This window comes from Heloderma suspectum, chromosome 3 (genome assembly GCF_057233095.1).
Source record: "Heloderma suspectum isolate Gila_16-S chromosome 3, 16-S_ref, whole genome shotgun sequence".
Lineage (NCBI taxonomy): Eukaryota > Metazoa > Chordata > Lepidosauria > Squamata > Helodermatidae > Heloderma > Heloderma suspectum.
Genome location: NC_139460.1, coordinates 201,117,934 through 201,134,398, shown reverse-complemented (window position 1 = coordinate 201,134,398; position 16,465 = coordinate 201,117,934). Strand labels below are relative to the sequence as shown.

The 16,465-nt window shown below is 40.9% G+C and overlaps 1 protein-coding gene across 2 annotated transcripts in view; it reads left to right on the top strand.

Annotated features, from left to right (window-relative positions):
* The window catches only part of OGDHL (oxoglutarate dehydrogenase L), an 87,629-nt gene that overhangs the window by 4,074 nt on the left and 67,090 nt on the right, over positions 1-16,465 (top strand). For both annotated transcript variants that reach the window (XM_084845296.1, XM_084845297.1), the window contains exon 2: positions 7,413-7,644. In XM_084845296.1, the coding sequence (XP_084701422.1) occupies positions 7,438-7,644 (207 nt within the window). In that variant the 5' untranslated portion in view covers positions 7,413-7,437. The remainder of the gene's footprint in view (positions 1-7,412; positions 7,645-16,465) is intronic.

The following is a 16,465-nucleotide window of genomic DNA, read 5'->3' as shown; positions in this document are numbered from 1 at the left end:
ATTTCAGCCCAACTTTAGTGAAGCCCATTATTATGCTTCTTTACAATGCCTGAATTAGATTTCAAGTTCTCCCAAAGTGGTAACAGTCTGTGTATTTGGACTGACTGGTACACTTAGGAACCTGGCTTCAGGGAATTTATTGACCTATGATATGCGGAGTTGGCTTGTTCCACCTGAGTTCAAAAAAGATTATATCATTCCAAGGACTATATCTGGTACTAGAAGGAGTTTGTCATAATCTTCCCTTTGGGGGGACTGAGAACAAGAGTCTAGGTGCAAGTTAGAAATTAACAAGATCATCTCTGTCATCAGAAGGTGTGGAGCAGGAATTGACTGGGTTATTGCAGTATTCAGTAGTTTTAGGGAGTATTATAAATACATGTATGAAGCTGCTCTGCAGCTTTGACACCCTGCAGCTGTTCAGTGCTGCCCCACTTCAATTTATATTACAGCACCTTTATTGTTTGGTAAACACTCACTTCATGTCTCTTTTCAATTCAGTTCTCAGTCTCTCTCTCTCTCTCTCTCTCTCTCACACACACACACACACACACACACTTTTTTGTCCTATGATAACCTCAGGTTTAATTAACATTTTCTTGTTAGTTGTTTCCAGTTCCATGTGATCAAATGGAACTTGCTGTTTAATTTCAGGGTTGATTTAGAGATCTTATGAAGTGGAATAATACAGCTGTTTCAACTTCTGTCTCATGCTCTTTGTGCTGATCTTGAGTAGAAGAACCAGGGATAAAGAGATTGGAATTCTTAGTGACTGTGCGTATCTTACATTGCTAAGTGTTGCTGTAGAGTAGGCAGTAGGAAAACAAAAATATGAGAAGAGGTTGGATTTACTGAGCAAAATTAGCATCCAGCAAAAATGTATTTGATTCTTATTTACACTCTGATATATTTAGCCATTCTGCTTCATGTCTTCATTGATGGAAGACTTGTATATTCACAGATACTGGTTAATATGTTGAATATAAATTGTTTTAGTAATAAGAGGGAACAAACCTGTCTTTGACTTTGTGGATTATCCATCTAGTAAATGCATTATTGGTTAAATGGGGTACTGACACTACTTTGCATTTCTAAGGGACTCTAAAAAAAGTTGGCTGATAAGCAATAGAAAGATGTTTCTGTTGTCTTTCCTTTGCTAAACAACTTAAGAAGCATTGTTAATTTGCAGCTGAATTGTATATAACAGATAAACTTTGTTTTTCAAGATTTCACTTATCCCTAAGGTTAATCTTGGCTTTTATTGTTCCTAATTCAGATTCTGTATATAAACCGCACAAAAAATCCATGTAGGTAAATTGACTCAACTAATGAAGTAGGCAAAGACATCTGTGTACATATAAATAAACCCTTAAAAAAAGAACGTATGATTTGGAACCTAATTAGTGTGAATGGAAGGAAGTGTACACAAGGAGACTTTCCTGAGCCATCCCTCAGAACCTTGTGCCTCCCAAAAAGCCTCTCTGGAGGGTCGGGAGTCCCCCTGAAAATCGTGGGATGAGGTGCAGTTGGCTGCTGGGGGTGGGGGAAATTGCTCTAAGTCATACCTTGTATGACCTCTGCTCTGCTCATAGAAGGTGTGTCTGCCTTATTTGGAGCAATTCCACCAGTCGCCCTCCACTCCCCATCCCACGCTGTTCAAGAGTTTTCCCCAACTCTCCAGGAAGGCTTTTCAAGAAATGCAAGCTGCCGAAGAGGGGTATGGAAAAATCTGCATACACAGGTTTATTTCTTACGTTAGTTAGGATCCAAGCAAGTGTAATTTCTTTATGACTTGTATTACATTCACTTTTGATTAGATATTGTTATTCTTATTGCGTATATTTGTAGTAAATTATGTTTGATGATGTTTGTCCTTTCCATGAGAATATACTGTCATGAGATATATAATTGTTGGTTAACTTGTGTTATAACCAGTGTGTATTTTTTTAAAAAATAAATGTATCTAAAACCAGCTATTTTCAGGGTTAAAAAGTGTTTAATTCAGCCAAGTTTTCAGGATGATAGTTCCTCAGTGTCAAGTTGTTGCTTTTGTATTCTTTGGTCATACTTTAGGGTCCTGGCATACACCGATGTCATTTTTTTTCTATTAAGAGTAATCATCCCTCATTCTTTCTTTTAAGACTTCTGATCCATTTTTATTGACATAGGATGATTTGTGCTTTTATAAAATCTCACCTTTGTTGCCAGAATTGAAAAATGGATTTGTTGTTTATTCGGTCAGTTGCTTCTGACTCTTCGTGACTTCATGGACCAGCCCACGCCAGAGCTTCCTGTCAGCTGTTGCCACCCCCAGCTCCCCCAAGGTCGAGTCCATCACCTCCAGAATATCATCCATCCATCCATCTTGCCCTTGGTCGGCCCCTCTTCCTTTTGCCTTCCACTTTCCCTAGCATCAGCATCTTCTCCAGGGTGTCCTGTCTTCTCATTATCTGGCCGAAGTACTTCAGTTTTGCCTTTAATATCATTCCCTCAAGTGAGCAGTCTGGCTTTATTTCTGGAGTATGGACTGGTTTGATCTTCTTGCAGTCCAAGGCACTCTCAGAATTTTCCTCCAGCACCACAGTTCAAAAGCATCTATCTTCCTTCGCTCAGCCTTCCTTATGGTCCAGCTCTCGCAGCCATAGGTTACTATGGGAATACCATTGCTTTAACTATGCAGACCTTTGTTGTCAGTGTGATGTCTCTGCTCTTCACTGTTTTATCAAGATTTGTCATTGCTCTCCTCCCAAGAAGTAAACGTCTTCTGATTTCCTGGCTGCAGTCAGCATCTGCAGTAATCTTTGCGCCTAGAAAGACAAAGTCTGTCACTGCCTCCACGTTTTCTCCCTCTATTTGCCAGTTATCACTCAAGCTGGTTGCCATAATCTTGGTTTTTTTTAGGTTTAACTGCAACCCAGCTTTTGCACTTTCTTCTTTCACCTTCGTCATGAGGTTCCTCAGCTCCTCCTCACTTTCAGCCATCAAAGTGGTATCATCTGCATATCTGAGATAGTTAATGTTTCTTCCAGCGATTTTAACTCCAGCCTTGGCTTCATCAAGCCCAGCACGTTGCATGATGTGTTCTGCGTACAGGTTGAATAGGTAGGGTGAGAGTATACAACCCTGCTGTACTCCTTTACCAATCTTAAACCAGTCCGTTGTTCCGTGGTCTGTTCTTACGGTTGCTACTTGGTCGTTATACAGATTCCTCAGGAGGCAGATAAGATGACTTGGTATCCCCATACCACCAAGAACTTGCCACCATTTGTTATGATCCACACAGTCAAAGGCTTTAGAATAGTCAATAAAACAAATAGATGTTTTTCTGAAACTCCCTGGCTTTCTCCATTATCCAGCGGATATTGGCAATTTGGTCTCTAGTTCCTCTGCCTTTTCTAAACCCAGCTTGTACATCTGGCAATTCTCGTTCACCGTGCAAATCATAAAATTCTTATGAAATGGGAAGTTAATTTCAATTGCTTTTATCCAAAGTGCTTTTGCACAAACATAAAACATGTATTCCATTCATAAAACTCATACCCCCAATTTTTGCTGATTTCCCTTCTACACATTGCAGCCCCCACCCCCCACCCCCCAAGGCTGCCCATGCAGGTTGGGGGACCCTCTAGAGCAATATGGGATGTGGAACAGGGGGATTAGTGAAATTGTGAGGCCTGTCTTATGACAACAGAAGTGCCTTCTACTCATGCACAAACATTGTTGGTTAGAAGCCAATGATCTTCGAAGGGGGTAGTGTCTTCTTTTACAATAATACTTAACACAATTTTATAAAATAATTGGCTATTTTTAAAATATACAAATACATTCATCAAAGGAAAAAAGAAACAACTAAATATATATAACTTTGACTTAGAGTCAAAATATATAACTCACATATAAAGATTAATAATGCTATTATTTGCTATTGAGAACATTTTCTATTGGGTGGATTAAAATACAATAAATTTAAAAAATGATGTGATTTTTGTCAGACAAAATAGACAAAATTTGATAAATACTGCTACCTCATCAGGTTATATTGATTCTAGTAATAAAGTCTAGCTTTTTTTTTTTTCAAGTCTCTGTTGATTGCCTCTTTCCTTCCATAACAATTTATAGCTTATAATTTTATTCATGAGCATTATACTCTAAATTTTCCTCTTCCTGAGGTCAACAGTTGGTAGATGAAGAATTCTCCAAGCATTTGCCAGCTGAATCCACCCTGCCGTTAATATATGTATAATCATTACAATGTAATCTCTTTTACAATGTGATCTTTTACATATCCCAGAAGGATAATTAATTGTAACTTTTACAATAATACTTTTGTGGTAATATACATGTGAAGGCCTAAAAGAAACAAATCTTCAGTCTATTGTTAGGGGTGAGAAGATCTACGGGCAGTGCTGCTGGGTTTAGTTTTCCGTGGATGAGATAAATTAAAGTAGATGTAAAAAGGGCACTTTTGCAAGACAGCTGATCCAAGTGCAGTGCAATCCTATGCATGACTATGCTGATGTAAGCCCCACTGAGTTCAATGGGACTTACTCCAAGGTAAGTGTGTATTGGATTGCAGTCTAGCTTGCATCAGGTTCCTTGAGGGAAGCCCTGTATTCCATGCTTCAGACATGCTGAATCCCTTCAGCCAACACACAGTTCTCTCTGCCTCTGTGTTTTCAAAACTGCCAATTGCTGTTGCTCACACACAGTCTCCCACACACTTGTCTCAGACTCCACCTCTGCAGATAAATGTCCCACTCACGGGATGTCCACAGGCATTAAAGGAACATTAAGGGCGCAATGCTACGTGGATAGCCTTCGCCTCCATGCTCCAGTCACCCTGCATTTCTGCTAGATGGGTGAATTTGCCCATCTAGCAGCAACGCCTTGGAGGGGGAGGGAAGGAGGCTGGGGCGGCCATAGGAAACAGCGTACCGCAGCTGCCCCAGTCTCCTCCTCTCTCTCCATCCCTGGGAACACCCCCTTTTCCCTGGCTCCGCCCTCCATTTTCCAAGCACGGACAGGTAGCTGGTGTGGTTCTCTTTGCGCCTGCTATGAGGGGGACGGGGCAGGGAGTGTGGTTTCCTGGATCCGAGGTCTGAGCCCTGCCCCTGACCTTGGAGTCAGGAAACAGAACAATCCCGTGACTCCCCAGATGCTGTCTAGGAGCCATAGAATGGCTCTCCTTGGCTATTTTGTCAAATTCCAAACTCCCACCCAGAGTCATTTTAGGCAAAACCATAATGATAGATGCATTTGTGGTAACAAAATATCTATATTGTATTGCATATGTGCAGTGATGCCTTTGTCACTGGTGTGATGGCTTGTAATGTTCCAAATTTTCAGGAATAAATCTGTCAAAATGTTTGAAATCCAGTTTCTTTAAGAGAAGGGAATGTTTTTAGTTTGGATGAAATTAAAACCACAGACAGGTTGTAAGAACAGTAGATTTGTGAGACAGACTGAAGGCTGAAAAGAGATCCTGGGAGGTAGGAAGCTGAGATGCAAGGTGGCGAAAGAAAGGGTATATAGTAAACCAGGGTCCCCCAGGCTTTTTGAGCCTGTTGGCCCATTTGGAATATTGACAGAGTGTCATGGGTACCATGGCTGCTGTGGTAAGTATGGCCAGTTACAATACACCCATTTCACATATGGGAAAGGGTCTGAGACTCAGAACACAAAACCACTCAATTGAACCCACAGTTTTCTGCTCCAAGAATAAACCTATTTCACAAAAATGCAAACTGGTGAGGCTAAATGGCAAATTACTTGAACACTCACCCTGCACAGAAAACCTCCCCCAACTCCTGCTGCCATCCCAACCCCCAGCCCCCTGGCTTCCTGGTACCCTCCCCAGCTTCACACTACCTTCCCTAGCCCTCCTGCAACTCACCAAGCTCTCCCCGGTTTACCAGGTAGTGGTGATGGGTGTCCTTTTTTCTTTTCTTGGTGGCTGGGTGTGCTGCAGAATGGCATGCTGCTGCCCACCATCTTGTCTCTGAGCTCTGTGAGGGGCCCAGAGGCATATATGGAAATGAAGATGGTAGTGGCTGGAAGTACTTGCTTCTCTTTGAAGCAATCCCAACAGTCAGGAAGAATAAATGAATTGGGAAGGGTAGCCTGTCTTGGCAGGCACCAAGACCCCTGCAGTAAATGTTGAACTGAGGAACAGAAAACTGAAGGAAGGATAGGTGAAAATTAAGGAGGTTTGATGGAAAAGGGTAGAGGAGATGGGGAACTGATGCAAGAAGAGGCTAATAAGAGAGGGAGGTGGGAGCTGAATCTTCACATTGCGTTGAACTCACTAGCCAATTCTGTGAGGCTTAATCTTGCAACTGTAGAATGGTACCTAAACCTGGAAGCTTTCATTCCTATTTTTCCTTATGCTGGAAATAATGTTCATGATGAGTATTATTTATTTTCTTTCCTATAGGTATTCTCAAAAATGGCAAACTACAAGTTTTAAAATAAGGAAAAATAAGCTACTGGAGAAAACAGCATAATTATACCTTTTGTTAATTACTTAGTTTTTCAGTCTGACAGTCTTCTTTTTGGCATGAGCTGGTGATCACACCCTTTGTTACAGTGTATGTGACCAGCTTAATATCCTGCTATATGCCATTGGAAAAAGGTCTTAAACAGGGATCAAAAAATGAAGAATTATTGTGAAATTCTGACCATTACTATTGTCTGGATGTTTTCAGTCCTAACTTACTAGCGGCTGTGCATAAATATTGAAAATACTATGAACTGTGCATCAGAATGAGGCAATTTCTGTTGCAGCCCTGACAGCAGCCTCCAATATCCTTTTTTCTTTTTTTTGCTGGTGCTGTTTCTTGTTTAGCTGCTACATTACATTTTTGATAAAATAATCTCACAAATATGAAAATTATGTTTAGAATATGCAGCATAAGTGTAAAAGTAATAATTGAAGAATGTATACTGAGCTTAATTTTTTTATTTTAAAAATAATCTGATCCTTAATTGTGGAAGTCTTTTGGTGGCTAGCATTGCAAAACAAACTCTCAGCCAAAACTGGAAAAATTAATATCTGTGAAAGCATCACTTAGGTGGATACATATGTGATATAAGGTTGTGTCACTGTAATATTAATTGGGAATAAACTATGGATTAAGCAGGAGCAATAATAGCACTGTCTTCTTGAAACACGAATATTACTGAATTAGATTTCAAGTATAGCTTCCTGCCCTATAGAAAGCTGTGCACCAATAATTCTTGTTAGAATCAGTAACTTTCACTGGTACGTATTTCTTAGGAATTGGCTTTTTGCCATCAAAACAAGAACTTATCTCTCATTATAAGCTCTGTTAAAAAGGAAAGCTTTTAATTGCAAGATACCTACTGAGTGTTGGGTGTGTTTCTAATTCCTTTTTAATGTTTTCTTTCAATAGACCCTGATCCACGAAACAAACAAATATGAGTCACTTGCGGCTGATTGCCACTACCCTGAAACATCCTGGCATTTGTTCATTGGTGAAGAAAAGTGTAAACAGAAAAGTGTTTCTGCCAAGTCGGAGTTATGTTTCACCTGGAGTCACAGAGCCGTTCTTGAGTGGAAGTAATTCAAGTTATGTTGAGGAAATGTATTATGCATGGCTTGAAGATCCAAAAAGTGTGCATAAGGTAATGTTAAAGATAGATAGACAGACAGACAGATGTGATGCCTTGATGTCATCTGGCCTGCCAAATTGGTTGGGGACGGTGTGCAATCTGGCTCCTGGATCAGAAAAGGTTCCCTACCCCTGCTATAGAGATTGCCCAGCCCTGGTCGATTTCAAAAGCCAGAATGGCCAAGGATCCAAGGAGCAGGTGAAGGGTATAATCCTTCCAAGTAGCTTGTCAGCATCTTCAGGTTGTACAAGCTGAAAGATATCCATAACAACAAGGCCAGATGGTGCCTTGGCTTCATCCATCTCCAATTCTGTTAAATTATGGCATCTTAGAGTAGATACGAATTCTTTTATCTGCAAACTGTAAGGCAAACTGGGCACAATGGGCCTTTGATAGTTCAACCTGATGATCTACTGTGCCTGCATTAAGTAGACCCCTAACTACCGGAAAAAGCAGATGCATAGGTGGCAAAGCTTTTTTCACTGCCATCACCACCACAGAATGGATCCTGAGATGGGCTCTAACCTGTGTTCGATTGTATTTGTCCCATGTTTTCTGCTATACGCACTCTAGACATCAATCTTGCCATTTCATCATCCTCAGCTCCAATTTAAAAATGGCCCCATCCCTACTTTGAATACTGATTTTGCCAGAAAGAAGAGTACAGTGAACCCCAAAAGTTTTGGACATCTTTAAACTTCTGGTTGGTCTTTTAAAAGATACTATCTAACCCATAAGTGGCTAACCTGTGACATGTGCCACAAGTGGTGCAGGTGTTTTTACTGCCCCTGGCAAAGACATAGTGGTCCTCCAGGCCTGGCTATGCTGTAGCCCCTTCTTTGCTGTACTCTCTGCTCATTAGGCTGAAGGCAAAACTACACTAGGTTATGGGGTGGGGGCTGAATATATATTGTAGTGTGTGCTGGATTGGCATGAATATTTGTGGCACACCTGCTCTAAATGTATAGGTTCAATGCAAATATAAAATCTAGTGTGTGAATGACAAGAAGAGTGGAATGGGGATGCCTTGTGGGGAAGAGGCTCAGTGGTAGAGAACATGCTTTTCATATGGAAGGTCCCAAGTTCAATCCACCAGCATCTCTAGGTAGGGCTAGGAAAGAATTCTGCCTGAAACCCCAAAGAGCTGCTGACAGTCAGTGCTGACAGTATTGGGCTACATGGCCTAATGACTTGACTTGGTATAATGCAGCTTCTGTGTTTCTAAAAGCAGTATCTTTTGTAAGTTACTGCTAACAGGCATAGTCATTTGTAATGTTAGTTTCTGTGTATTTTTTAAAAACTGGCTTGTTATCGTATAACACTTTGGGTGTTTTGTAACTGGTGATTAACGGGACTTAGAAATAGATGGCTTAACAGGACTTTATAAAGGCTCAGGCTAATAAGACTAAGACATAAACGTTAGTGCTGAAATGTGTATAAAACCTGCTACAAAATACAAGTCTTCACTACATTATAAGAAGCACTGCTTGTAATCACCTGGAGCTTCAGGGATGCGTAGCTTTCTGTCACTCAGCCTGGGATGCTAGATTTATTGAGAATATCAGCACATAGGTTATTGCCTTGCCCTACTGGCTGAACGGAACCTGTATATGAAGCCAAATAATAGTACAGCTCTGTAATGGATGGAAGAGCCTGGCAGTGCTCAGGCTGGTTTAAAAACAACAGGTTAAAGTATAATATAAATACAGCAAAATCTGTTAGCAAATGCTTTTTCTAACAACATTTAGTTGTATTTTTTATTAGTGTTTGTCCGCAGACATGGGATGCTTCCAGATGGAAGGCTCCCAGCACTACTAATCAAAAGGCATTATGTAGCAATTTTATCTTTCCCTCTTTCAAGGACTTTTTCTGTTAAGAAAAAAGATGGAAGAAGTGTTGAGAAAACGTGGGATGGTTACAAATGACAGACGAAGTTGTCTGGATTCCCTTGTAGAATTCCACGAATGAGGCAGGCTGATTGCACAATAAAAGTCTCATCTGGAAACTCCCATGTATTTGCACTTTTCTCTTCTTTCTTTCTTTCTTTCTTTCTTTCTTTCTTTCTTTCTTTCTTTCTAAACACCTGTATTCATAAAATGCTAGAATTTGTGCCTGGTGCCCATAATAGCATTATTATCCATATTAACAAGCATGATATAAACATGGCTTGATTCCATCTCAGGTGTTTTATGATACTCTGAAGAAACCTGTTAATTTTGGGAGAAGCACCTTTTGGGAAGCTTACTCCGACAAAGCTAAACTTAAATTATCTGCATGGGGAGAGAGTAATATGCATACACAAACTGAGCAAAATGTTTTTCAGTGGTGGAACCTCTCTTGAGGCCACATGAGTTATATTTGCCCACATCACAAGACACAGCTGTAGCCTCAAAAAGGTAGCGAACATATCTATAGCCTGATTCGATGCAAGCTTACTCAGAAGTAAGTTTTGTTGAGTTCAGCAGGGATTATTCTGAAGCAAGGCCTGCTTAAACATGATGCCCTGCATGTGTTTTAAAAGACTTAGCTATTCGAGATTCCATATAGTCAATGTCCTGTTTAAATGGGTCATTGGCACCTAATGCATGCAGCGTTAGCATACCCAGCCCATAGATCCCCAATGTGCTAATGTTGCACCCACAGGTAATACCATCCCAGTTTAAACATGGGATCAAATGAGCAGCACACTGGACAGGATTCCGCCCCCCACCCCACCCCAGCACCATGTTTAAACCAGGTCTTATTTTATATAGATAATTTATATACCACTCTTCAGGCAGCTGCTTTCCAGAGTTGCTATTTTAAGATTAAATAAAAACAGTAAAATATAATAATTAATTATATAAAAAGAGCATAAAATAGTACCAGAATGACAAATTTATAACCCCCAAAATAATGCATAATAAACAGAAATCTTTTTTTTGAATATATTTTTATTTATTTTATCTTTATAAATGAAATATGCAATACCAAACATACCAACAACCTGATCAATACTAGAATTTCCCAACAATACAATATTCTGATGAGGATACCATAATAACAAAAAGAAGGAAAAAGAAAGGGGAAAAAAGGAAAAAAAGGCAAAAGGAGGAGGAAAGGAGGTGAAAAAAAAGGAAGAAGATTCTTTCCCCTTCCCCTTCCCCCACCTCTCCCTCTCCCTCCCCCTTAAAGAATTAAATTTAAACTCCAATACCCCCCAGTATCCAATGCCATTCTATTTTACAAACTATATCTATAACCTTAACATAATAAACAGAAATCTAAAAAGCTGGCAAATAAAGGTCTTTGCCTAGCTCTGGAAAGACATTAGAGTTGGTACCAGGAAAGTCTTCCCTGGGGAGCATATTCCAGAGTTGGAGCACTACAGCCAAGAAAGCACCTTTTAAAATGGGTTGACCTGTAAAAGACTTGCCTTAATGTGCATAAGATTGCAATTCGTAGTTGAGAGTGTTAATGTACAGCTAACTCTAGAAGTAGATGGGATAATCAACATCTGTGCTGTGCTACCCCTTTATTTTTTTCTATTATTAAAAAAGTTTTCTGTAAAATTTCAACAATACAAAACTAAACCAAACCAAAAAAAGGAGGAAAAGAAAAAAAATGTAGCTACATAAATTTGAATATATCAGTTTCAATGCATGCATATAAAGTGTGTGTGTGTGTGTGTATGTGAGAATGAAAATACGGCTTTCCAAAAATTATATATAAACTTGAACAAAAGCAGACCAAATAACCAGATATCCAAATAAGTATCCATTTGCTAGTGATGTCTATACACCACCTGTTCAAATGTTGAAAGAGTTGCAAGGTGTTCAGTCCATTGTATTATAGGAGATGAGTGCTTATCCTTCTAATGTTGTAATGTCAGTCTTTTAGCTGTCAAAAAGGAGCAGAGAATCTATTTGTGCTGACTGTGCATTAAGTTTCAGGAAGCAGGTAGATAATTTAAAAGGACATGTACATCAGTAAATATTAAAGAGTGTTCCAGTACAAAGTTTATCTGTATAATAACCTGTTTCCCAAACAAGACAACTATTGGGCATTGCCAGAATATATGGTTAAATGAAGCATTAGCTGTGTTACACCTCCAGCAATTAGCCAACTTAGACAAACCCATATTAAAGAGACATTGTGGCGTCCAGTAGACACGGAACAAGAGTTTTTGCTGAATAAGCCATAACTTGAGATTCATAGATGCTTCAGATACAGACAGAAGCTAAAGCAGCAATCCACTGATTAGGCAAAATGGGACAATCCAGTTTCCAATTCCATTCCTGCTTAAGACCCTGTATATCATATTTATTCACCAATAATAAGTTTCTATAAACATGGATCGTGGGTTGATATAACTTATCAGCCTCAAGTGCTTCCAGCAGCAAAGGAGATTCCTTAGCTGTAAAAGCGGCAGGGCCAAACCTAGATTCTAACATACGTTGCAATGCAAATATTGTCATTCAGCTGTTGTAGCCAGGTTGTATTTGGCATGCAAAACCAAGAATAATAAAAACTCATCATCAGTACTCACTAGTTGATCCAAGGTACTAACCCATTAATGTTACTTTTGTACTACCTCTTTAATGTTATTTTTTCACATCTGTTAAGAGGGTGAGGCTCAAGAGGCTGTGAGATTTTACCTGGGTTCCTGCTGGCTCCCTGAGCTGTCCTTCAGCCTTACCTCCATGTGCTACTCCTCCCCTTGGCAAATATTTAAGGCATAGCTGCCAGAGGCAGTGCCTCTGCAGCGCGTAAAGTGCAGCGCTAAGTGTGCACTTGGCGCCACACTTCAAGATGCATGAGGGACGCACAAGTCTTTTCTTTTCTCTCTCTCTCTCCTTGTCAGGCTGGGGCATTTATTTTTAAAAAATTGTTTTAACTTGGAAGCAGAGCAAATTAAGGGTGGATAATTTTGCATCTGGAACTTCCCCTAAACTTTGTATTGATGATTTTATAACCCACTCTTTTACACCAGCTGCACACAGAGTTGCGCAGCAAGGCCCACCTTTTTTTTAAAGAACCTGTTCCAATATTTGACAACATCTCGGAAGACAGTCCTATGGCAGTCCTATGGCACAAGCTTTTGGTGAACTGCCTACTCTTGGTGGACTGCCCTGTTAAAACAGACGTAGATGCTCCAGTTGATGCCTCATTCCCTCATTTGGAGCAGGATAAGAGAGCACTTTAGTTTGGCAAGATTCCTGCGTGACAGTGGTTTGGAGATCCTCTCTTAACACTGTCTCCTGACTTCCAAAGTGATTACTAAACTTTTTTAGGAAATCCAGGACATTAGGTTGATGGCGACAGGCTTTAAGGCTCACTTAGAGGTGTTTGCTGAATTGCTTGTTCAGGGTTTTCCTGTGGCGAACAAGGAACTACTGACTATAGCCACAGAGGAGGAAAGCTTCATTTCAGAGCTCTCTTTGGACAAATCCTCCTCCTGTTTGCAGGAGATTGCCCCCCTGCTGCCTCATCTGAGTGCCCTTGTCGAGGAGGTGGGCTGGTTGGATCCCAAAGCAGCTAAGACAGGCGTTATTGACTCAAAACACAACTCAGTCAGGGCTGTAAAGAGTAGTCAAAATTCTGGTAATAGGTTCCCCAAGAGGAGGAATCTGGGGAAAACTAAATATACGTTTAATAAAAGATTGGGAGCAGGGGCTGGCGAATTGTCAGTGTATATAGCAAATGTCCACAAGAAGGCAAAAGGGTTAAATTTTAAATCACCATTAACAGTATCAGATTATAGTCAGGATGCTGAAATGAAGGCTAAGTCGGTGAGGCAGGTCAAGCATCTCAAAAGGGAGGAAATACAAATGAACTCCCCCAGACCACAGTCCAAAATTACTCAGGAATCCAGTATGGAGACAGACCATGTCGGCTTAGTTTTGAAACAGGGGCAGTCAATCGCACGTCAAAGATCCCCACTGTATGATAGAGACCAGTCTTGTCTGATTTTAATGAGCAGCCATCTGATCTTCTCAAATTTGGTTCTGTCCAAGGTTCACTCAACTCACAGAAACAAAATAGAAGACTTTTTGCAGGCACTGAGACATTCTGGTCTTAAGGACCTTATTTCCCCGGATATAATAGAAGTAGAATACCTCTCAAGCTCCAGAATTTTGGCCCCATTTGCAGACATATGCACTGTTAATTATGTCCTAAATTGCAGATCAGTGTTGGAGAAGAAGGGGATATTGGTCACCAGATACTTCAGGAATATCGCTAAACCCATCCCAGTTAGGCTCCAGTGGGAAGCCCCCCAAGTGCATATGGAACTCTCCCCCTCCGAGAGAGAACAAAATACATTACTTTCTGGAGATTACCACAAACAATGCACCTAAACTGGGATGGGTAATACTAGGAGCTCAAATAGACAGCAAGTAGCATTATATAAATTAGTGAGAAATATAATTCCTCAGTTGGCTAAGAAGCCTGTGGAGCAGGCTGTGTTTCATTTCTTGCACCCTAGGCGCCACCCCTTACCTACAAATGCAGCTGAAATTAAGGTTGATGTCAGGGTGGAAACTGAGCCAATAGAGCCCCAGAGCAGTTCTCATTCTGAGGAGGAACAGCAATCCGTGGGAGAGGAGCACACTCATCTCTCACAAGCACAGCAGCTGGCAGAGACTCCTCCTGCCAGCATTCCTGGGATAGATAGTGACCCTGGCAGTGAGAGAGCTCTGGAGGGGGGCTTGCTGGATGCTCGGCACAGACGCAGGGAGCGACGACAGATGGAGGGCGCAGAAAGGCGCACCGCTCGTTTGGCGCTCAAACAACAGTCGCGTCCCGAGGACCCAAGGGAAAGAGGGAGGATCTCTCCCTAGCCCATATGTTTCAGGTCTTCCCATGGTTCTCCTTCAAACGGGGACCAACTGCCTTACCTGGAGCTTAGGCTACTGTGCTATCTTTCCCCAGTGCTGTTCCTTGCTTTGTCGCTAGTGATTAGTATCTGAAAGAGTCATAAAGAAATAAAGGAATAAAGTCTTGGAAAGAATCCTCGTCGTCTGTGTCCTGAGTTGGCTATTTGTGCGGACTGCAAGAGGCAGCTAGGGCGCTCCTGACAGTTTACTTCTCAGAGGAAGAAGCACACCTGGTGAAGCATTTCCAGGGTTTAACTACCCCTGAACAACAGGAGCTACTGTTTAATTTCAACTCTCTTCAGGAATTACTGAATTACCATCAGAATAGAGGGGATAGGACACAGGGTGAAGCGAATGCTCTACCTCTGTTCAAATTGCATTTGCATGGAGGGTTGGCTGCCTTGGAAAAACTGTTGCCCTCCAATGAAGCTGCTTTGTTAGCATGGTTTAAGCTTTTGCCACCCAAGGCACTGGAATTATCCATTAGGGGTCTACTTTGCCTGCAACACTCTCTGTTTGCTCTCATGAGAGGGATGTTCTTACTTTACCACAGGCTCTCTCCTTTGGACATTGGCTCTACCCCTCAATTTCCCCCCTTTAAACTGTTGACTAAGTGGCAGATGGTTTGAAAAAACATACCTAGATTTAAAGATACTGTCTTGGAATATTTCCAGATGGCATGGCCAGATAGCTGACAAAGAGTTCATTTCATATCTACAACAGTTTCAGATAATTTTCTTATAAGAAACTTAGGTGAAGGATGCTTCCTGTCTACAATTGCAGGGTTACAGGGCATTCTGTAAAGCTGCTGTCAGATGTCACAAAAGGGGCCGCTACTGTGGTGCGTTGGCAGTGTTTGTTTCTGTAGAACTGGAGGGTAGTTGCTGAATGATAGAACCCCAGCTGCACGATAACATCCAGATGTTACAGGTCATCAGTAATGGTACCTCTTTTTTCTGTATTGATGTTTATGTTCCACCAGAGAACTCATCACTGTCACCCCAAGATGTGTGGTCATCTTTGGACTCTGCCTTGGGAAATTACGAGTGCCAGTCTGACAATTCCCACAATATTTTGGGAGGTGACCTAAATGCTCAGATAGGACAAACTAATTCAGAGCTGTTTAATCATTTCATTCTTTTTACCTGGATGATCTATTCTGTCTGGACAGGCATTCTCAAAACAGGAAGTTTAACAGGAATGGTCATAGCCTTATCATGCTGGGTTACAAGTGTTTCCTATTAATTTTGAATGGCAGTTCAAAGGATTATCTGCCAGGCATTGCACATTCCTTTCTTCTAGGGGTGCCAGTGTAGTAAATTATTTTTTAATTTCTCCGAATCTAATCCCAGATGTAAAAAGTTTCTCAGTCGAAGATCTGCCAGAGAGTGACCATCTTCCTATCAAGCTTGTCGTTCAATTGGCAGCTAAGCCAACTCAGAATGAAAGTACATATCCTTTTGAAATGGTCACTGCTGGCCACAGACAGCTCAAATGGCCTGAGTCCATGAGTTCAGTGATAACTGACTTGTTATATAGCCTGACTTTACTGGGACTGAGAAATCAAATTCTAGTGGGCCATTTGGAAGTCCTGGAGGGTTATCAGCAAATTGCCAAATACATATAACCTTTTTGGGTACAATCTGGCCCCATGCCTGTCCACCCAGCCCAGGTAGAACCAGCTGGTATGATAGGGAATGCAAGAATATGAAGAAGGAATTAGCAGGGATTACCCGCAGTTTTAAGTGCTCTAGATTAGAGGACTATTATAAGACTTTGACTATAACTCGTTCATCTTATAAGTCTCTAATGAAAAAGAAGAAGGCTGAGTCTATTAGACAAGGGTGGATGGAGCTGGGATTGGAGACGAGACAAAAAGATAATGTCAAATTTTGGAATTTGATCAATTTGGAGCTACATTTTTCTATGCTCAAATTAGAATCTCAAATCCCTGGTTCATTATGGCAACAACACTT